At 54.3% G+C, this 22,920-nt stretch overlaps 5 protein-coding genes across 5 annotated transcripts; 3 read left to right on the plus strand and 2 right to left on the minus strand.

Moving 5' to 3' along the window:
* Positions 1-132: 132 nt before the first annotated feature.
* Positions 133-777, plus strand: CGCS363_v003687 (uncharacterized protein; the record flags this gene model as incomplete). Its single annotated transcript, XM_036635536.1, has 1 exon — positions 133-777. One exon carries the CDS (start codon positions 133-135, stop codon positions 775-777), a length of 645 nt encoding a protein of 214 aa, XP_036499580.1.
* A 608-nt stretch (positions 778-1,385) lies between these two features.
* CGCS363_v003688 (putative helicase) lies at positions 1,386-7,211 on the minus strand (the record flags this gene model as incomplete). The annotated part of the gene is made up of 6 exons (XM_036635537.1): positions 1,386-3,015; positions 3,086-3,880; positions 3,938-4,985; positions 5,055-6,390; positions 6,444-6,967; positions 7,043-7,211. 6 exons carry the CDS (start codon positions 7,209-7,211, stop codon positions 1,386-1,388), a joined length of 5,502 nt encoding a protein of 1,833 aa, XP_036499572.1.
* A 1,912-nt stretch (positions 7,212-9,123) lies between these two features.
* Positions 9,124-10,921, plus strand: CGCS363_v003689 (Baeyer-Villiger monooxygenase; the record flags this gene model as incomplete). Its single annotated transcript, XM_036635538.1, has 2 exons — positions 9,124-10,498; positions 10,554-10,921. The coding sequence occupies 2 exons, from the start codon at positions 9,124-9,126 to the stop codon at positions 10,919-10,921; spliced, it is 1,743 nt and encodes a 580-aa protein (XP_036499571.1).
* Positions 10,922-18,042: 7,121 nt separating this feature from the next.
* On the plus strand, positions 18,043-19,793 carry MBZ1 (BZIP-type transcription factor MBZ1; the record flags this gene model as incomplete). Its single annotated transcript, XM_036635539.1, has 2 exons — positions 18,043-18,922; positions 18,976-19,793. The coding sequence occupies 2 exons, from the start codon at positions 18,043-18,045 to the stop codon at positions 19,791-19,793; spliced, it is 1,698 nt and encodes a 565-aa protein (XP_036500612.1).
* Positions 19,794-21,507: 1,714 nt separating this feature from the next.
* CGCS363_v003691 (uncharacterized protein) lies at positions 21,508-22,785 on the minus strand (the record flags this gene model as incomplete). The annotated part of the gene is made up of 2 exons (XM_036635540.1): positions 21,508-22,615; positions 22,643-22,785. 2 exons carry the CDS (start codon positions 22,783-22,785, stop codon positions 21,508-21,510), a joined length of 1,251 nt encoding a protein of 416 aa, XP_036500613.1.
* Between the last annotated feature and the right edge of the window lie 135 nt (positions 22,786-22,920).

Here is a 22,920-nt window from a genome sequence, read left to right on the forward strand (position 1 = left end):
ATGGCCGGACCCGGTCAGCGTAGGGAGCGATGGTCCCCTGAGTGAATTGATTCGTATTTAAACGCCCATTCCATCCTCATTATCGTCGTTGTCACATAAATAGCGTTAGACCCCCTCGTGGACTTTTCATACATGGACTCGACGAAGATACCCATCACAGCGCCGCCTGGCAAGGACATCATCTATGACCCTCTTCACATCAATGAAAATACAACTCTCCCCCGGTCTGAGGAATTTGATTTGCGGAAGCCCCACGGGGGCCCCGGAAATGAGCTTCTCGTCTGGCCCTTCCCCGGGCCACTGAGCAACATACGAGTGTTGGATCCTACGGCATCTCCTAAGGAGACCTATGCGAAGAGGCAACCATTTGTCTTTCCTGGCGCCGATGGAGCCTCGCAAACCTTTCACCCAATCGCCTCAATGCCCGCATGCTACCCCCTCGTTTCTCGCCTCACTGTCGAGGTCGATCACCTGAAAGAATTTGAGTCTGTGTGCCACAGAATCTCCGAACAGCACGAGTTCGAGCTAGACGACGACGGAAACGAGGTCAGCGAATATTGCATCGACGAAGAATGTCAAGACGACCCCTGGCGATATTATCAAAATCCGCCAAAGCTATGTGTCGACGCCAAGCAGAGACCGTTCGTCACGTTGGGTGAGCTGGCAGTGGCCGTTCACGAATGGCTTCATACACTTCATGGGGTCAGCAATGGCCGCCATTCATACGGCGAGACACAATGTTCTGGGTCGACGGGTGCGCGGCGAGTGGGTACGTGATTTTAACTCAACAGGGTCCCAATGGAAGTGGAAACGGGCATGATAGAGATAAATATTGGGAGGAAGGGTTGGAGCGGATGGCACAGAAGCGGAAGCAACTGACGGACGAGGCTGGGTTTACAACAACTACGGATTAGCCTCGTTGTATGATTGTATCCTAGATGTGACAAGCTTGGTAAACCTTTCGTAATGACTAGATGGAAAGTCACCCAAAGACATTTGTCTTGGAGGCTGGACGCTTCAGGTTCTCAAGGTGTCAGAGAACTATATTGTGTTAAACCAGCAAAGTGAAAGCCACAAGGGTGTATGATCCACCACAGCCGTCTTCACTCTTCGAGATGGTCGAGACTGGTCTTAGGTATTTCTTCTGCTGGACACCTATTCTCCGTCGATTTCACGGCTGGCCATCAGTGACCCAGGGAAACGTGTCCCCAAATGACTCAATGGTTCTGATAGAAGGTAGCTTCGAACTGAGAGACAAAGCCACGAAGTTGTATTCTCAAACTGTATTCTTTCTTTGTTCTAAGCTACTCACACTTCGTTGATTGCAGTTTCAGTAATCCGTCATTTCCATCATTTCCACACGAAAACTCGTACTTGACCCCTACTCAAGCCCAGACCTTGCGGAATTTCTCATCAAACTCCTCCTGCAAGAGTCTGAATGCCCGGTACACTTTCACCAAACCTGTTCCATCATCTTCATCCCGGCTGGGAGGGTCCCCAGAAGACTCGTCCGTGCTGGCATTCATGTCAGAGGAGTCGTCAGCATCGTTTTCCGAACCACCGCTGTCCATCCAAGACTCTGGAACTTCTTCCTCGCTCTTCGGCTTTGGCTTGGGCCTGAGTTTCTGGGCCTTACCGACTGACGCAGAGGTCTCTGAAGTTCGTGTGTCGTAGAAGCATCCATCTTCCGCGTTGTCGGCTTCTCCATCAATAATATCCGCAACATCCATGACGTCAATCATCGATGCATCATCAAACTCGGCACCACTCTTGTCGAGGAAGTTCGCCAGACTAGTAACGATTGTCGCCAGAATGAGGGAAAAGTCCTTGAGGTGGAACCACACGTCGCCTCTCTTGATTCCGTTGTCACGTACCAGGGCTTCCATGTCGCCGTGCTTGAAGAAATCCAAGATGTATGCGTTAAACGGCACGTTGTTGATTTCGGCAGGTGTAATCGGGATGTACGGAATGGACTCCTCCTCAAGGAAAACTCCGCTTCGAACCGTCTCGCACAACTCGTGAATGGTTTCAAAATCGTCTGCAAAGCCGGACAGTGCCGCGAATGGGGATCGGATGGTAGTTGCCGGGAGAATCGGAATATTGATTGCTGACATATCGTGCCAGGCGGAGTCACAACGAGGTTGGACCCGTCGCTTCGTGAAAGGCAGAACATCGTCTGGGGCATTTCTGAGATGCTTCCTGATGTAGCTCCGGACGTAGATCAGAAAGATGTTCAGGGTCTCTCGATTATGATCAGTGAGGAGTCGCTCAGCTGTTTCCGGGAGCTTGGGGAGGATGACAACAGATGGGGATCGATGAACGACCTTCTCGAGCCATTCCTTGTTCATAAAGCGGAAGCAAGGGATGCGACAAAACAGATGGCACAGAACCTTCAGTAGCTCCAGAAGCATATCCTTGCGCTTGCTGATGTCGTTCACGTCTTCGCACAGCTCATGCAGGTATCCTCCTTTCAACAGAGAGTGGAAAGCAAAGGCAGCGTTCTCAGTGAAGTACAGATGCCCCACGAGACCAGAAAAGTTGAGAGGGGCTCCGTTGGCAGATAGAAGGTGTTGTCTTCTGAGATATTCAATCGAGAAACGCAGATGGCGCTTGATCGACAGTTGAGAGGACGGACCCCCGAGGAAGAGGCGAGTCTGCGTCAAAAGAGATTGGACTGCCTTTGTCGCAAAGTCGGAGTCGTTCGTACCATGCAAGAGGCCAAAGAGGCGCAGAATCAGAGTGACAGACATCGGGAACTGGCCTCTCAAGTCGGGCAAGCGAGACGACATAATCTCCATCGCTCGTTGATGGCGGATTCCGTGGAAGACGACATTGCCGAGGAGATCGAAGCCTCGGCGACCAGCGCGACCCGACGCTTGACGATAATTGAGGGCTGTCAGAAAGGGGGAGTCGCCTGCGAAGACGACCGTCTTACATGGCATGTTCAAACCGAGCGCCAGAGTACCTGTTGCAATGACGGCGGTCAAGAAACCCTTGCGGAAGAGCATTTCCACCCTTTCGTTCACTGTTAACTGACTGTCCCAAGAGATACTCTCCGTACACCTCCTCGTGAGAGACAACTTACACCTGACGGTACTGCCTGTTCATGCCCGCATGGTGGACACCCAGCCCTCGACGCAGCGCGGTCAAAATAGGCTTCTTGATGTTGGCATATGCCAAATTTTCAATCATCTCCTCGAGCTCTTCTCTCGAAAGCTTTGTCGAGTCTGCGAAGCTGAACTGCTCGATAGGAGCCGAGGGATCGAAGCTTGCCCACTGGCTAGCCTCCTGGCTCGAATCCTCTCGGACATGATCCAACTTGCCGAAAGCCGTGCCGTCATCTTTGTCATCTCGACGGCTGCCAGAGGCTTTGGTGGACTTTGGCTTTTTCGCTGCGAGGCCATCTTGCCATTTTTGATAAGACTTCAGCTTCTTGTGCCATTCGGCGCTCTCTGTGCGGTACTTCTCCTCTGCTTTCTCCAGTCTCTGAAGAACCTCGGAGAGAATCATTTCGCATCCCACGCGGTCGTAGTTGAAGAGGATGGCCGGCAAGGCTCCTCGGGATCGCAAATCGATCAGAAGAGGAAACGTCGTTTCGATGGTCTTCTTGACATCTGTGCTAGGCTTCGAAGAGGTATCAAATTTCTTGCGCAAGTCGGAGTAAGGCGAAGATGGATCAGCCATCCACGTGTGCAGTTGCTCTTTGAGAGAAACCTCCCATTCCACCACATCAGATTTCCTGATGACTTCAGGTAAGGCGGTGGCGGGGTCAAGTCTGCGGTCAACAGGATATGAATCGTTGGCACACTCGATCATCGCGTTCCAGAGTTGAAGGCAGTCACGCGGCTCCAGACTAATATCATTCAACGTGTCTTTGCTCCTGGAAAGGTGTTAGTGTTGTTGAGCTTCCATGAGGAAAGGCTCGAATCAAACTTACTTGTCGACGATACTGCCAACTGGATGCACGAACACAAATCGGTCGGAGCGAATGCCGTCGACATCCAGACCAGGTGTGGGAAGACGTTCAACGGGTTCAAGACCATCAAACTTCCACTGCTCCATGTCTGGGGGCTGGTACATGAACTTTCGCAGATCCGAGTATCTCGCAGAGTGGACAACCATCTCAAGGTCAAAGCCTTTTGCCTTCTGGGTCCCAGCCACCCACTCCTTGAACTCGAGAGGGTTTCCGACCGTCGCAGATAATGCAATAATGGGGCAGGGGGCCAAAAGCAGAAGTTGCTCCCAGATGATGCCGTCTTCGGCCTGACCGATGCAGTGAACTTCGTCGAAGATGATGCGCTTCACTCTGTGAGACCAAGAATTTGGCTTCTTGGAATTGGAAGGGGCCAAGAGCATGATCTGCAGAATATGAGGAACAGTGACAAGTACTTGGCAGCCAGTCGCGTTATTGATGCGGTAATCGCGGGTATGGATTGCCCAGATAGATCGGCCGGCGGTGTGGTACGTCTTTGAGAACCTACCCTGGATCTCGGCCGCGATCTGGTTTACAAGCGCCTTTGTAGGAGCGACATATACAAGAACGTCGTCGTCGTTGGCTTGGAGGACCTTCTTCATGGCGTAGAATGAGATAAATGTCTTTCCAGCAGAAGTTGGGGCCACCACGAAGAGGCTCTTATCTTCGTCGATTGCGTCGAGCACCTTTCTCTGCCAGGCATCTGGTGCAAAGGGCACACGGCCATCGGGGGCAGAGTCGAAGCTTCGTTCCAGATACGGGCCGCAATGCTCCAACTGGAACTTGCGAGCTGTCCTCTCCTCAAAGAACCCTCTCTTCAGAACCTCTTTCGCGATAGCCGTCTTGCTTGCGAAGGGGATCGGGCGGTCGATGGCTGTGGAATCGGAGCTGGGAGGCGGCGGGAGCCGCATGGCGCGTGCAAGGGATTCGAGGTGCCTCCTTGTTGGTTTGGTAAGAGGCACGGTATTCATGAGCGACAAATGGGAACGAAGGAGGGCGATGATGCTCATATCTGTGCAGTCTTTTGTCAGCATATTGCCTCGTAGTTCAATCTCCCCTCCCTGGAACGCTCTCATCTCACCTTTGGCGATGAACGGCGGCTCGCCGAGGAGCTCCAACAACGTCTCGCAAATGTACAGCAATAACTCTCCCCCAAATGTCTGTCTGTCTTGATCCGAAAGACCCAGCATGTATCTGTTTGCCTTCAGATATCTCTTCGCGGGCGACTGGATCTTGTTGAAATTCTGGCATTGCTGTGCAAAGAAGGTGACAACTGCAGCACCTCTCGAATCCAGTCTGGCATTCTTGAGTTCCTCGACTGCTTTTCGAGCATTGTTCGTTCCACTTCCTGCGCCGCGCTTGACTGCTTTAGCGGCGTCTTTCTTTGAAAGCTGCTTCTTCCAGGAGTTCGCCTCCGCATCGTCTTTTCCGTTGTCTGCTTGGCCGTTGTTGCGGGTGCCATGAGCAACAATAGGCTCTGGCTCGATGTTCTTGCCAGAAGCATTAGTCAAGCTAGCCGAATACTTCATGGTATCCGCCATGAATCTCTGCATTCTTCTTTGGGCCCGCCATTCCATCGGCTTGCTTGGGGCTTTAGCGTCGATCGGCCTCTTCGCATTATGCCAGTGTGTGAGTTCCTGGAAGATCTTGGAGCCGGTAGATGACTGCTGCCACTCTTCGTCGGTGTCAAGCCAGATCTCCTCCAAGTACGAGTCCAACACGGGATGGCTGAAAGGCAGTACTTGGTTGGCGGCGCGTGTCTTTTTCAGCTCAATGTTGAGGAGTTCGAAGTTGGGGGCGGCTTTCGACGCAGGCTGCTCGTTCGGGGGGTCTTGTTGAGACAGGAGGCGCCCCATATCCACATCGACAAGGTGGCGGATTCTTCTGTCATAATATTCAAAATGATGAAACTTCACAGCCAGTTTCATAGATTGAAGCTTTTGCAAAATGTGCAGAAAGACCCGTCCGTCCACCAGGTCGAAGACTCTCCAGTTGACATGCGTACCCATGGACTTGCGGCTAACCATCCACTTCCGAATCATTGGGATGGCGATGTTCGAGAACCCTTCGAGAAACGAAGCGACATCATCCAGGATGCTCTCCTCGAGCGGACCACAGGATCGTTGAGCCAGCTCAGTGTGTTCAAGAAGTTCAATGTGGATAAGAAAAGCAGTAACACACTGCTCAGTAGCAGCGTCGGGCTTCGCCGAGTACAAAGTGGCACACGCAACAAAAGCGATCACATCTCGCACCCTGACTTCCGTGGTATCATTGAGATGAACAGGTTCGAGTTCCGACCAGTCGTCGATTTTCGATGCAAACTCGACCCACCCATCAGTCGTGATGCTGCGGGGCGCGGGTTCAGTCACTTCGATGGGATCTTCGGAACGCGCCGACGTGACGACATGAGTGTAGACCTGCTTCACTGTCAGCCATGCTTTTTGGGCAATTCCGGATAATGAGCACTGACCTTGGAACTCCGGAACTCAATATCATCCATGAATGCGAGGTTGTGTCCCTGGTCGGCGAACAAACGCATGGCCTTGAGGTGATTGCCGCTACCGACGCCGTCGTTCACCTCAGGCGTCGAGTCGAAGTCGCTTCCCTGAGAACACATCACGAAGTGAAGACAGTTCTTCTCCATGTACTCTTCGAATTCCTTGCTTTGGATGGTAGAGAAAACAAAGCTCATGGGTGTTCCATTCCTGATGGGGTCCGTTGGAGGATCCGTCGAAGCATCCCACGAATCGTCTGACGAATCTTCCGTCCAAGGATTTCTGGTCTTTTGCTCGCGGGGCTTCGGAGTGCGCAGATGCTCCATGAGAACGGCACGCGTCAACAGGTACTTGTGTCGGTTTTTCTCGAGAACATCGTGCGGCACGCAAAGCTGCTCTTGGCTGTCGAACCAGAGGACATGGAAGTTGCAACCGCGCTCCTGCAGCTTGCTGAGGAATGTCTCGACGGCATGAACCGCGTGGAGTAGTTGAAAGCCATCTATGTAACCATTAGCGATGAAAATTCATTGAAGAAAATCCGATGATTTTGGGAAAGAGATGAAAAAGGACAAACCTTTGAAGTCGGCTTTGGCCTGCACAACGCAGTGGGCAACGAGCGACTCGCCATGGATGGCGAAGAGCTCCTTCCCGGCGAAGTCACCGACGATATCGACTCTGAGAGGACTCAATGATGATTTCCATGACTTCAGAGCCGCAAGAGTCGGGCCCTCTTCGGTCGCCATGGTTGATGTCGATACCAATTCTGTTGAGGGCAGGCACAATATCCTCGGAGATTGCTGGGTGTTTGCCAGATGGGTAAGATAAGCACTACTTCCAGGTTGAACCTCAAAAGTGGGAGGCTGTGGTGATACAGGACGTAGAGATAACCAAAAGATGAAGAATCTTCAGTTTGCGGTCGGTGGATGAGAGGGGAAGATGAGAAGGTGACAAGAGACAGAGGATGTGTAGGTGGTGAGGTGGTAAGGTAGCAAGGCAGCGGTCAATGGAAGAGGCCGGTTGTTGTCGACCGAGCAGACTTTTCAGCCCTCCTTCCGGATTGGTAATTGGGAACGTTCTTTGGATGATGCTCGTATTCACAAATTGCTGCAGGTTCCAAAGCCACTTCTGTGAGTCTTTCCCCTGAGACCTATCGACACAACTGAAGCATGTGCACAATGCAGGAGGTCTTTAAGAAGTGTATTTTGTTCTCCTCAGCAAGAAGAAGCCTGTGGGAAGATCAATTTTTCCACGTCTTGAAACCACCTTCGTCCTGGCTTTGTTCTTCCACTTCGTCACTGTAGCGGTGTGTTGCCTGTTGGTGCTGCAGGAGGCCGTCAACCACCAAGCGACCTCATTGGCCGGCATGATGAGAGATGCGCATCTCCCAATTTTGATTTACTGCCTCCAGCCTTTTTCAATCTCTAATTGTCACTTGAGGCACAGGTTTGCTGAGTGTTTCTCCGGGTGCTGGGGTATCAACGTGGAGGTCATCACAGAGTTCCAGGCAGCCAAGCTGGGAGTCAGACATGACATAATCGCAACTCTGCACGGCGTTTACCGGGTATCAAACCTTCACTGAAAAAGACCTCATACATTCTTTAGCATTAAGGAAGAATCATTCCTCATGCCTTCGGCAGTAAAGGTGTCTGCTTCCGACAATCTATCCTCCTAAGACGCTGACCGGGCTGGTGGAGGCAGTGTTTGGTCCTTTTTCAACAGAGTCGAACGCCCCGAAGTCTCACGCCACTTGGCATGGTGGGCTTGGTGTTCCCGCATTTGTTGAGATCAGTCAATGGCACAGCGTGATCTCTTGATCCAGCGTTTCCAGATACGAGCCCCTAGCAGCAGAGGAACAAGAGCCTCATCCCATGCTCGGAACTACTCCAATGTTTCACTAAGTTCTTGACCATGAAAGCGCATCGCCGTGATAGAATACCGCTTACAAACTGCTTTGAATCGCACAGATAATCGGCCAGGGGAAAGCCTTACCCAAACTCTCCAACCTCCAGACCGCTCCAACCCTGCTCTATCGGTGGCCTCGACTAATCACCATGGGATGTCGCGCATGACCTGCATATCCTCGGAGAGCGGAAGTCGCCATCATCTTCCCCGCGAGAACCAACATGGACCCATCCAGCCCCCCGCGATGCAACGCCGGCAAGGTTCCCCGACTGCCACGATCCGTTTCAAACAAAACTCCAAGCTCCTCTGTCGATCATTGATGAATCGGTAGGATCTCTCCCCTGAGCACCCAAGACTCTCGGCAGAGTCGTGAGGGAACCAACGACACTCGCGAGCAAGGGTTCCGCGGAGGCACGTAGGCCTCATACGAGGTGCCCCGACTTCCCTACTTGGCATGTTAGCATGTTTCCGTGTTTCCATGTTTCCAGGTCTATCTGCCGGTGGGCGGGTGAGGAGAAAAACATGGGACTGAAAAGAGACCACAGCTTCAGACATGCCCTCCAGCACAAACCCAAAACCCACCGTCTGAACTCGCCACCCAATCACCCAGCCCTCACAATTCGACTCATCTCTCACGTTGAGTCGCGTTCCTTCCCCTTTCAAAACCAACCTGACTCCTATCTCTCCAAACTCTCTTCCACTTGACTCGATCCGACCGTCGATTAACTTCCCACCTGACTAGACGCCGGCAAAATGGGCTCCATCGCCCAGCCGTACAAGACCCGCCGCCGCCGCCTCGGCGGCGACGGAAACGGTGGCGTCAACAGCACACCGGACGCGGAAATGGACTACGAGGCGCTCATCATCGGCGGCGGGTTCGGGGGCGTCTACGCGCTGCACCAGCTCCGCCGGCTCGGGCTGCGCGCGCACATCGTCGAGGCCGGCGCCGCGCTCGGGGGCGTGTGGCACTGGAACCGGTACCCCGGCGCGCGCGTCGACTCCGAGGCGCCGTACTACCAGCTCTCGGTGAAGGAGGTGTGGAAGGACTGGGCGTGGTCGCAGCGGTTCCCCGGGCACGAGGAGATCAAGCGGTACTTCCGGCACGTGGACGCTGTGTTGGACATCTCGCGGGATGTGAGCTACGGGATTGTTGTTGTCGGGGCTGATTTTGATGAGGAGACGGGGCTGTGGAGCGTGATGACGGATAAGGGGCGGAGGATCACGGCGAGGTTTCTGATTCCGGCGACGGGGAGCTCGAATAAGCGGTACGAACCAAGCTTTGAGGGCATGGATGAGTTTGAGGGCGTTGTGGTGCACTCGGCGTCGTGGCCGGAGGGAGGCATCGACTTTCGGGGGAAGAAGGTTGCGGTGATCGGGGCCGGGGCGACGGGGGTGCAGTGCGTGCAGGAGATTGCGAAGGCGGACGGCGTCGAGCTGACGGTGTACATCCGCAACCCGAACATTGCACTCCCGATGGTGCAGCGGGAGATGACGGAGATGGAGCAGCGGCAGCTCAAGTCGGTGTATGGGATCCTGTTCAGGGCTGCGAGGGAGAGCATGCCGGGGCTGCCGTGCGACGGGACGACGAAGGTGGCGGCGCAGGCTTCGGAGCAGGAGAGGGAGGCGTTCTGGGAGGAGCTGTGGCACCGAGGGGGCTTCAACTTCCAGGCGGGGAACTACGTGGACTCCTTGATCGACGAGAAGGCGAATCGGTCCATGTACGAGTTTTGGAAGAAAAAGACGGGCCCGAGGGTGCGGGATCTGGCGAAGAGGGCAATCGTGGTGCCGGAGGAGCCGCCGTTCCCCTTTGCGACGAAGAGGAGCAGCCTGGAGCAGGACTACTACGAGTGTCTTGACCAGGACAATGTCGATGTTGTCGGAGTGAAGAAGAACCCCATCCGGAAGTTCTCGAAAAGGGGTATCGTGACGGAGGATGGGACGGAGAGGGAGCATGGTATTATTTTGCTCGCGACCGGCTACGACAACTGCACGGGTAGCCTGACAAGCATGGGATTGAGAGGGAAAGATGGTGTTGACATGAAGGAGCGGTGGCGGAGTGGTGTTTGGACGTATCTCGGGCTCATGGTCAGGGGATGTCCGAATATGTTTATGATATACGGTCCTCAAGGTAACTTCCAACCTAGCAGACGTCAAGATAGCCAAGCTAACGATTTCTTGAACAGCACCCACGGCTCTCACGAACGCCCCACCCTTTATTGAGCAGCAAGTCGAGTTCATCACGGACTTCATAGCCAAGCTGCGTAATGAGAACGTCAAGTCCATCGAGCCTCGGCGCGATGCAGAAGAGCAGTGGAAAAAGTTGATTCTATCCATGAACGAGGCAACGCTGTTCCGGAAAAATGACTCTTCGTGGTACCTCGGCGCCAACATACCGGGTAAGCCGAGAGAACAGCTCAACTACGTCGGCGGCATTCCGCCGTATATGAAAGCTTGCCGAGAAGGGACAAGCGACTGGAGGAATTTTGATGTTGTCAGGATGGATGGAGGGAAAAGCATAGCCAACGGCGAGGCTGCCAGGCCCCTGAATTAGACGGCTGAGAGTAGAGCGACTATGGCACGGTGAGGGGATAGAGCTAATAAGTAAGCCATCATAATACATAGCCTTGGAATTGGATCAGCATTACTACTGCCTAATACCTTATCCTTCCTAAACTGCAATTGCCTGGCTTTAGCAGGGCTCTCGTCAACCGCGTTTGGGGGCACATACCCCTTGTGTCGTAAGGCAAGGTTCTTTCCCACAACCGCCATGGAATTGCGCGGTCTATGAGTCTAGGCAGGCTTCTAGATTTTTAAAGCCTCTTAGAAACTTGCTCGTCTACTTTTGCTTTCTAAATGCGAGACCGGATAGCCTCAAGTTTGTGTCTACCGGCACCTATCCCCATTTCCCGATCCAAACTAGTACAGAAAAACCATCTCTATTTCTTTTTATTAACAGGTAGTTTCATCTCCTACTACATAGCAAGCTTCAATTACGAGATCTCAGGATTCTAGCATCCGGGCGGTACATTCAGGGCGCGAAGGTCTAGAGGGTCTCATGGCATCCATAGCTACTGTACGGGCATATTCACTCAATAAATTCGCTTTTCCGACAAATTTCATTGCCTTACACGCTTTCATGATCTAGAGTAATGCACTCGTTAATACAAAATGCTATGGTGTGAAGAAGTCGAGCCAAAATTGTCGCGAGCAATCCGTGATACAAACATGCACATCAAAAGTAATCAAAAATTCTCACGCACACAAACTCATGCAAAATTGCTCAAATCATCGCAAATCGGTACGAAAGTCTTTAAAGAATCAGCCCAAGGCAGTTTCATTAAATTCTACACCTGTCAACGGTCTCAAAAACCGCGACTTCATCTTACCCATCCACATTACGACCCCCTCCACAACCAATACCATCGACAAATGAACCTCCGCCATCTCACACGCATCAACGGAAACAACCAGAGAGATGGGAATGAATCAGCCAATGACTCAACATTATATACTCTCGAAATGCAGAGCCGTCACTTCACGACTCTCAAAACCTTCCGCCGCAGCTCTCCACGCCTCACACCATCCACCAGCAAACCACTCACAACCACTCGGAGCTCTACAAACATCCGCAGAATACACCTTACTCATTTCCCGCCCGTCCTCTAAATTTCCAAAACAGAACCTGACTGTCCTCCCCCCCCGCACGCCTGCCCGCGCGCGGGTGCACATCACTTTACCTGCACAGATCAACCTTTCTTCGGCACATCACAGCAGCCCAGCACCAGCATCAGACGGAGCGAACGAAACGGTCTGGACCCGTCTTCCCTTTCCATCTCCGCTGACGCAGTGGCGATCCATCGGAAAGTCTATCGCAGCTTCAAAACAGCAGTGCGAACCGAGGATCGAGAAGACAATCACACACAGACCATCCACATGCACCTCACCTCCCATCTTACACAGAAAGTGATGTGCATCTCCGCACTGCCGATAAAACCTTACCCTTTTCCGTCCAGTGCGAGTGCGATAAGAGGTGAGGGGGGGCCTTCTGTTCGGACGACGGGGAGTCGTCCGGGCTCGAAGAGACGGAGCGCTCCGGCGAAGTTTTCGATATCCGCATGCCCACACCCAACGGGACATTGAACTTTCGCCTGCCGAGCCGACGATGGGAGGCCGCAGGTGTGGCGCACCGAGACCCATGACGCCACAGATGCGGGGTATCGTTGCTGTGGCTGGTCAGTATGATGTGGCAGTGCAGCCACAGCGTCACAGTTGTGCCGTGCTGGGCTGGCAGAAAACCTGCTCGGATGGCATGATCGTCAGGGGGCAGACGGGACACGGGAATTGATGGTTGCGCGAATCACTCGAGGTAAAATGCCTGGCCGACGAACGAGCATTCGAGGATGGACTGTGTTGTTTGTGGCGACATGTATGTGAGTGTTTTGCAGCGAAGATCACCAGATGAGTGGACGAGAGAAAAGGAGGAGCTACCGCACTGCCACGACACGTGATGTTATGTAAACCAACTGTCTGTGGCTTTACTGCGGTACTCCGTAAATCTGCCAGAATCATGATTGCTGACATAACCGGGCGTTGGTCGGCACACCGAATGACGGCAGTGGTGCGACCAAAAACGTGGTGAGATGTTTCTATTCCAGGGAACCACGCCGCGGAAAAGGGTGACATTGAGCCCCGTCGCCACGGAATGTTTTCCATTGCTGTTCACTTTCCGGCAGTGTTGCCAAATTGCACTGAATTTTTGCAGTGGCTCATGCGTTATTTGGCAGCGGACGGGAAGAGCGCCCCCAGTCTCCCGGCCGAGGCTTGGCTCTGTGCAATTAACGCTAAGCCCGAAATGAGAAGAAATGTCTTGAACCTCCGAAAGGGACTGAGTCGTGAAGGTTGTTTGTTCCGGGCTCAGCCCCTCCCCGGGACGAAAGAGCCTGATAACGGAATTTTAACATGTTCTGCCCCCTCCCAAAAGTTTGTTCGAATCAAGCCTGGCTGGCTCGACGGCTTGGACGGGTTTATTGCCTGGTGGGGACGGGTTGTGTTGGAATGTGGGATAATGGTGCGTTCACCGGCGCGGTGTGCTTGACCGGCAAGGTCGTATTGGGCGATGAACAGAGCAATGTGGAGAGAGGAAAGCAAAAGAAACACAACCGTTTGGGAGAGGCTTGGGGACGGCAAGGCTCTTCTTGAATATACCATTGCAGTTAAAGCTTGGGATGTCCGGGTCAGGAGTCGAGGGTCTTTCGATGAGGGGTTGGAGGGAGCCTGCTGCCCTAGGGCCGAAGGGGCAGAATATGGGCTGTCGTTCTAGAACGACGAGATGGCATCGATACTCCAGACTGGCACCGAGGACGACCCCTCAGCTGAAGGTGTGACTGGCCGGATCTAGGAAACCTCCCTGATCTGCTGGCGATGCGCCGATGTGGGCGATCAAACCGACGCCATTCCCGTGGGCATCAGTGGATAGGGGCGAGAAGCATGCCATGGGTTTATGGGATGACAGGCCGTCAGGAGTGCATCTCTGCAGACAGACTGCAGGCTACGTCTGGCAAGACGTCCTCTTTCGGCCTCTCGAGGGGCTGAAAATCTGGTGTAATGCTTCATGATGCGACCCCTATTTCCTTCAAAGCCTTCAAAGCCTTGTCGTTATTGGCCGCAAGCCATGGCGGACGGGGTAGTGGAATGCTGGCAGATGCTAAGTGCCGGGACGCCGGGGCAGGCCATGTCGGGGCTGGATGAGTTGGGTTGGGCGAAGGACGGAAAGACGGCCGTTCTGGCTCAGTGGTGTTGTTGGAATGGATTCGTGGGAAGTGCCGCAGGTGAAACAAGGCGTCGGTCGCGCTGTTGCTATTTTTGAACACCAACGTCATGGTTCGTTGGGGAGCAGCAGCAAGCGGCACCACAGCCAGCATTAGCTAATGTTGATCGCTGCGGCATAACAATGGGCTTAGATGGAACTTTATGTAAGCTTCCCCGGGGGCCCGGACGACGCTTAGTGGCCAGTAGTGCGCCGGCGGTGGCTCTTGTGGCTCTTGAGGGGAGTTGTGCATCCACTGGCGGCGTGTGCGAAGGCGTGCAAACGGAAAAGAGAGTCAGCGCGGTGCTCGGAGGCACAAAGAATTGAGCAACTCGGCCGCCGGGAATGTGGGAGGACGTCGGGAGAGGTGGGGTGAAAGCGAGGTGGCCGAGACGCTCTCGACGCTCGAAGGGTTTGTGGAGCAGCACGAGCTGGAGAATGCCGAAACGGCGCCGGGGTAGTCATTGGCCGGCTCAGCATCCGCGGCCTGAAATCGAGACTCGAAGAGACGGTCCAGACTCCAGGGTAGGCGAGATGGTGAGGAACATGAGCTTGTCCTCGAGTCTGGGGGCTGCAACAAGCTATTGTGTATCGGCCAGACGAGGTCTCCTGCTGGCCGCCTTGTCTGATTCTTTCGCTGTTCAGTATTTGCAACAGCTGAACGATTTCTGTCGGAGTCTGCCGCATCGGCCAGGAAGTTCGGCAGAATTGGGTATTTTCGTAAAGTCTATTTGCCCGTTTCCGTTTGGCATGTTTCTGCTGGCATCGCGAGCAAGCCAGTCGGCGCCCCTGCCAGATGATTGACAGTAAACAACGGTGGTGAACAGGCAGGCTTGTTGACAGCCACCGGGTGCGCAATGTTTTCCCAACGGACGGCACAGCCCACGGGCACAGGGCGAATCAACATCCCTCCACTGTCAGATTACCAGACGGTGGTGGTGATTTGCTGGGAGCAACTATCGGTCCAGTTGATAGCGGCCGTGGAGGCAGTGCATGAATTATCGAGGTAGGGTCAGGGAGCGGAGATTCAACGATCTGACCAGCGTCCCACAGGAATGAAGCTCTGCACAGCGACCGGCATTTCCATCACGAAAGGGACATCCCCTGGACGGGCTGGCCACTGGCGATCAAGTGAGCCCGGCTCGGGAGGTGCAGGTAGTCTGGAGTCTGGATGGAATGAATTGTGCCCGTTCCGATGCGGCGTGAATAAGAGCGAGGGCCAGTGATGATGCTCGGTGTGCACGGACGAGGCGGGCACCAAAGTCCAAACTCTTTTGATTTATGCCGTTGAGAACGGACGGAGGACAGCTTCCTGTTCGGGGCAGCTGAAAGATTTGGAGCCGCGGGAATGAAATTGTGTCAGCGCATGGCAAAACACGACCCTCCGTGTTGAGAGCATCTTCGGAGGAGCCTTTCGTGATGTGGGCGTGGGAGGCGAGAGTCGAGACGAGAGCCACAATCTATGCCGTGATCTGTGCTTCAAGGGGAACGACCGAGAGTCGATGGTGAGGTGAGGTCGAGGATGAGGCTGTAGGAGAAAACCGTTGCAGTTGCAGATGGCTGAAAGCGGTATGGCGATACTGAGAATAGGTGTCAGAGGGGGCTGAATTGCAACGGCGGGTTTTTGGTGTTTGTAGATGGATGCAAGGCAGGAAGAGGCAGATAAGCCTACTTGGAGCAGCTGGACGATTTGAAGATTGCGACGATCATGAACCGAAAATGTGGTCTGGCATGGAGGCGGAGCAGACAACCTTCCTGTAGGGTGAGCGGCAGCGACTGCGATTTGCTGGTGGTGGAAAGAGCGAGAGCTCGAGCTGCAGCAATTCGACGCCAACGCCAGAGCGCCAACTGGAACAGCCACGCCCGGAACGCGGCAGCCTTGTAGCCGGTACTTTGATTTAGACCATGAGAGAGTGACGGACGAAGTACCGCTACCTGCTGTCAGACCAGGCGAGTGCGAACAGGGGCGCCGCGCAGTCACAACCCTCCGTACGCCGCCTCCGTCGGGCAGTGAGTCGTTGAACAGCGGCTGCTCAGCATCGTATTGTCGCTCTCGGATTTCAGTGTTGCGCCCGAAGCCACAGACGGGATTCAGTTGAAGGCCAGCGCCGCCCTCGGGCCCGAGTTTGGTGTTCCTCGAGTTCTCTTTCGGGGCAATTCGAACTGCTTCTGCTGACAATTCGCGAGGATGGAAGCGAGCGATAACGACACCGACACCGACGACGTCGACGACGCAGCCACGTGCTGTGCCGTGTAATGATGGGCGTTCCAGTCGTAGGCTTCTTCGCCAGTCCTGTCGTCAGTATCTGCCAAAAAAACCTCTCTCGCGGAGTGGAATCGCACACATTTTCGCAGCGGGTGATGGCACACAAATCACGGATAAATTCAACAGAACTGAAAAAAAAAAAAAAAAAAAGTCAATCGGCAGGCACCTTCGTGGGGGAGTCGTCGTCAGCAGTTGGTCGGTACGGGTGCATCCAATGGCGCCATAGAAAAAAAGTCGGCGGCTTGCGCTGTCTTGATATCAAAACAAGCGGTCTCTTGGGGGTGTCGGGCGCGAGTGACGAGGCCTCGTCGAATTCCACCGCAGCGGGACAGTCGCGGCCTCAGCAAAAAGACGCAGAAAAGCAGTATTGGTTAGGACGGTTAGCCGTAAGCGCACCCCAAAAGGGCAGCTGGCGTCGTCATCCTCAGGCCGCAGACGTGTCTTCCTGCCCTCTTTCTGTGCCAGCGACGGGCTGCCATTGGCTGATGACAGGTGCATCGGCGTCCAGTACGAGTGCCCCCAGGTTGCAATGTTTCCTGCCTGCTGTACGGACGGAAGTACCTGCACCTGCCTGCGTGCCTGCGTGCCTGTCATCTAGTAATTATCCTATCGCCGGGCACGGCAAGAGCAATTCGAAAAGCAACTGCCTGATGCTGCTGCATTATGATTATGGGAAAGGACACACGACCAGCGCCTGCCTCACGTTGGGTGCTTCCTGCCTTCCAGTGCACCTGCTGTAGGTCATCGTAGAAAACAACGGCAGGAAGTACCAACTGGCAACAGGCTCAACAGCACCTGCCATAATTACGGCGTATCGATATCAGCATCAGCATCAGAATCAGCACCGCATCAGCAGCAACACCGCTGAAGGAAAGGCAAAAGCCGTCAGCCAAGTGCCCGGGTATCCATTGGCTCGGGCTCGCTTCCTAGCCTCTTCGCGCTAGTCCCAATGTGGGCTCCTCGTCCATCGGCTTACGCGTCCCTCTTTCCTTCCCATCAGCGCCCCCCCTCCTCCAGCGAGCAGGCATCCCTGTTCAGCCCGCCCAGAAGCCCGCTTGGCCCGCTTTCTGACCCTGGTCCTCCGAAGACTCTCTCTCAGTCTCGACGGAACGGCCACTCACTCAGTGACTGCAGAGGAAACGGAAGCCCCGTGCCCTGTGCGCTGCACTCCCTTTTTCTGTTACAGACGCCCACCCTGCCCCCGTTACCTCCTCTGGACTGACAACCGTCCACCCCCGGTCCTGTCTGTCCTGTCCTCTGGCTGTTCCGTCCTGCGCTGTACCCCCGTACCAAGAAATCCATACATCCTCTGCCCAGACCCCCCTCCCTCATCTACCCTCCACTGCCTTTTCTTGTCCGTCACTTCCTGTTCTTCTTTCCCTCTTCTCCATTCATCACTTCAACCAACTCCGACTATCCAAACCACCAAACGAAACATCGTCCTGAGGCATTGGATCCCATCGTCACCAGCCTCATCATCGACTGCGTATACTACTAGGAACCGAATCGGGTCCACGATCACACCGACGGCGTTCGCCACACCTCTACCCAGCAATCCCATCTCGACACCAAAAGGGCTCGACCCTTCCAAACCGACGAGATGACCGACAACATCGACGCTCTCCTCGACTTCAGCGAGTACGACAACGTCTCGTACCAGTCTCCCTCCCTCTCTCCCGCTGCCACCGCAAAGAACACCTTCTCTCGCCCATCAGTCAGCTCCGTCGCGACACCAACTCTGCCTTCAGCATCACAGCCTCTCACCGGCCCGAGCCATCAGTATGAGTTGTACAAGCAGCAGACCGGCATCGTCCCCGGTGCCCTCGCAAACACCCTGGCCGTGAACGAGGCCAACCCCCAGATCACTGGCTACAACGGTGGATTCAGCCTGGACTACCTCCACGGTGGAATGAGCCCCGAGAACGACCTGTTTGACTTCAACACCTCTCCTTCCCAGAACTCCACTGGCTTGGATATGGACATGGAATTCGACTCTCCTCCCGAGTCCCAGTTCTTCTTCCCCAACTCTACCGTCAACCCCACTGCCATCGGCGGACAGGAGTCGCCTGTCGTCCCCTCCCAGCAGGGCAATGTTGGCAGACTCTGGCCCGGCATGCACTCTCAGGCCGCTCTGGCTAAGGCCCAGGCCCAGCAGAGGCAACAGCAGCAGATCATCCAGCAGCAGCAGCAGCGCCAACAGATGGGTCAGCAGAAGCAGCGCACCAAGAGCCAGCAGCCTACCGACCCCATCGTCGAGCAGAAGATCACCCAGCTCCTCAACTCCATGCGTGCTAAGCCCGCTTCCGACGACGGCAACCCGGCTCCTCTTATGAACCTGCCCCGCCCCAAGAAGGATGAGGAGGACATGGACGAGGACGAGAGGCTGCTCGCCAGCGAGGAGGGCAAGAAGCTCAGCAGCAAGGAGCGTCGCCAGCTCCGCAACAAGGTTTCCGCCCGCGCCTTCCGTTCCCGCAGAAAGGGTAAGCAATCACCATCACCACCAGGCCACATGGATCCCGCTGACAATTCGCAGAATACATCACCCAGCTCGAGGCCGAGATTGCCAACAAGGTCACCGAGAACGGCGACCTCCGCGCCCACAACCGTGCCCTGGCCGACGAGAACAAGCGTCTCCAGGACCTCACCCGCATGCTCCTGTCTTCTCCCTCATTCTCCAACTTTCTTGACCACCTGAGCACCAACCCCCAGGCTGTTCCCCAGCAGCCCGCCCCCGCCGTCAAGGTCGAGAGACAGCCCGAGCAGCGCCAGATCCCCAAGGACGTCAACCCCTACAACAACCAGCAGCAGCAGATTGGCATGGCTATGATCCCTGAGCAGAACATGGACTTCTCCATGCTCCAGATGGAGAACGCCGACTTCAACTACCAGCCCCAGGTCTTCACCGTCCAGACTCCCGAGGCCCCTGTCTCTATCGACACCGAGGTCCTCTCCGGCAAGTCTTCCAACTTTGTCGGCGAGCACTTCGAGTCCGATGATGAGAAGATCGAGCTCCCCGCCATCGAGGCTCCCAAGTCCCTGGCTCCTGAGGTCAACGCCCCGGCTGCCGTTGCTGAGGAGGTCTTCGACGACGAGTTCGAGAACGACCCCGAGTTTGCTCTCTACCACTCTGCCCCTGCCCCCGCTACCGAAGGACCCATCGAACTGGACACCGAGGCTTTCTCCCACGTCGAGATCTTCGGAGGTGTCGAGAGCGAGAAGGTCCTTGCCCGCTACGAGCTTGTTGACGCTTCGGAAGAGGAGCAAAACGCCTGTGTCGCCATGGCCAAGGTGCAACGCATCGCCGCCAGCCTCGAGCCTGTCCTCGCGAGATTAGAGTCTCTCTGCCTCTAATTGCTCATTCGTTACACCACCTTCTTTTTAGCACCTTTATTACGGGCATTGTGCGTTACACCATTTCCTGTGCATACTAGCTTGATATCTGGGACATGGCGTTGGGGTTGACATGGGGAAATCACTACTACACCCTAACCGGGATGGCATCTACTTTCATATTTTGTGTTTATTTTGTATCTGTGGCGGATGAAAAGAATTCTATAGGAACCAAGCAGGTTCGGTATGATTGATGATTGTTATCATTGGCGAGCAAGAGATGGAATTCAACGGTCGGCCATAGTCGCCATCGTGTACTAGATAGATTGGGCGCTCCCGCAACTCGATCTAAACAACAATAAAGAGAATCTGCAAACACCTTCGATTGCCGTGCCCTCGTTCCGTGATGTCTTGGTTGCAAACACTTGCCGTTACGCCCATGGTACTTACAATGGGTCCGGCGAGCGGTTGAAGCACGAAACGTCGCGTGGTCAGCCTCAGGAAAGTGCTCAACGCATGGTTTTCAGCCGATGTTCGCATCCTCTCCACTCCACTCATTCATGCCTTGCAAAACCCGAATAGCCTATCAGCGCGCCTGTCAATGAAACGCCTTGGCTTTCTTCTCAGCTTTGATCAGCTCTTGGTCTTTTGCTCTCTGAAATCTAGGTCACCACCCCGACCAGATCGCAGGAACATTGTACGGAAATCTCGTGGCATTTCCCGAGGATTCCCACCTTCCGGCTGCGAAGGGGTCCCTGCTCTCCACGCCTGGCTAGCCATGTGTTTGGCCAGATCCTCCACACCATGGTCACCCACCACCCCTGGTTTAAAGCCCTTGCTTCCGTGCTTGCTCTCGAAGGACGCCGGGATGAGGGTTGGGAATTGTAGGGAGGGGAGGCCTCTTGCCTCTTAGGGCAGGGGAGGGGAACGGGGTGCTGGTTGGTGGCGTTGGCGGTTGCCGACCCGTGCCGATGGCCCAGAACGACGGTAGGGGGGAGTATGGTAGTCCAGGTACGGATAGATAGTATCTTGTCTAGTCTGGTGCTTTGGGGGCCGGGTTTTCCGACGCCAGGGACCCGGCGACGACGGTGCGGCGCGGCATTGGCATTGGTTATGGACCTACTTTGTATGGTATGGAGTATGGATGCCGGCATTGCGAGTTGGGATTTCGGGGTTGAAAGGTTGTATGGAGGAGCTTGTGTTTGGCGTTGTGGTCTTGGCTTTGTAAGAGGGAGTTGTATCCCTTTCACCCTTGATGGGAGGAGGTGAGATGGAGGTGGGATGGCAGCAGAGTGGCCATGGGGAAGATTCTTGGCGGCGGTGGGATGTAACTGTACGTAGAGATGTCGTCTGGTCGTTCGGGTGATGTCGTAGTCTCTTTTCTCTGCCAATACGCCGACGACTGAGCTGACTCCTTCGCCTTCAAGATACCATACTCCACCTTACTGCCTCCGCTGTTCTTTCTAAGGTCATCGTCATTTTCCGTCTCTGCTAAAGCTCAGTCCACCAGGACTATGAATGGCCTACGACGCAACATGTCGCCAGTTGGTGAGCGATGATGTCGAGACGTGTTTGCAAAGCACCCATCAATGCACTTATCGAGGGAGCGGGTATGACGAATGAAGGGTCACCTTCGAGAGCTTTAGTCATTTATTCAACATTGAAGCGCCTGTGGCTCAGATCACACAACACCGGCGACACTACAGTTAACGTATCCAAAACCCCTTCAGACTGCTCAGTTCTCTTCGCTTTGGACCCGGCGATTCTTGACAACGTCTCTGATCCGATCTGTTTCCTCTTCACGCCCGACAGCCAGCACCGATGTCCCAGCCGTGTCCTCAAGAAGCCCGTACCTTATTCGCAGTGTCTTCATCTCTTTCGCAAGCTCAGGGCCATCCATCCAAGTCGTCTCCGATGGAACACTGACGAACTTGGAGTTTCGAATCGTCGTAGAGACGTAGCCGAGAATCTCAGGCCCATACGTCAGGTGTGCGAAGATGACGCTGAGAATGCCGCCGGCTAGCAATACGATGCTGGATAGTAGATACAGAGATACCCAAAGTTTCCGGACCACAACTATCTCTACAAGGGTAGTTGACTCCCCTTCCACGGTAATATTAGATTCAAATGCTACACCCGCATTTGTAATCGTCTCTGATGCTTGGCTCAGCAAAAGGTATGTGTTGATTAGCTGCCCAAGTCGCACTCCGACATTTTTGATATTGATCTCGTCGATTGAGACTGCTGTGCCGTTGGACATGTGTTCGAACATGGGATCTTTGAGATAGTATATACTCGGGTCGGTGAAACCAAGAGCTTGCCTTCCTGTAGCAAGAGGTAGCTCCCGAGAAACGAAGTCGAAGACTTGAGGAAATGATAGATACGTAATGCTTTCTGCGGCGTGCTCCCGTGTAGAGGCCCGCTGCTTAATCACTCTGCATAGTCGTTGGTCATTGCCTTTAGAGCAGCTAATATAGGACTCAATATACTGTTGGGTGATGTTGCAGATGATCTCAACTTGGTCGAAGGCCCTGTTGGATTTGTTCCCTCCAGGTGGCATGACCAGCTGGACCAGTATTCTTGATAGACGACTACTGATCTTGGACTCGTGAGTAAATATGGCCGGGCTGTTTGGATGGCTACTCCGTGAGGAAACAGTGTAGTCTGGCGTTGTAAGCCAGAGCGGGTCGACAAACCTATCAGTAGCCAGACCCCATTGCGTATCACCATTTTGAAAGCCATACCCGCGCCACGTTCCGTTGGAAGGATGTTGTTCTCCTTGAAACCCCCCTGTGACGTTCGTCGTTGCCGTCAATGGCTCACCCTCATTGACGGCAGAGAACCTGGTGACATTAGAACATGTGACATACATGTGACTGGATTCCAGAGTGAAATTGGTGGTGGCGTTTCCGTCAGCAGGGTAGTAAACGGGAACTCCAGCCAGAGATGAGTATTCGATGGCAGAACGATTCTCGGGTACAACCACCCATTCTTTATCCGTGCTTGGGGGCATGAAAGGGATTCTGACATTTCCCCACAGGTCTATCGTATCGATTTTGTTTATCTTGGGCGCTGTGACAAGTAGGGTGTAAAAAGTTCCTTGGCTGGAAAGCATAGGCCTAGGTTGACCATTACCAAGACCGCTCTG

Source organism: Colletotrichum siamense (genome assembly GCF_013390195.1).
Source record: "Colletotrichum siamense strain Cg363 chromosome Unknown KSG_Cg363_contig02, whole genome shotgun sequence".
In the NCBI taxonomy this organism is placed as follows: Eukaryota; Fungi; Ascomycota; class Sordariomycetes; order Glomerellales; family Glomerellaceae; genus Colletotrichum; species Colletotrichum siamense.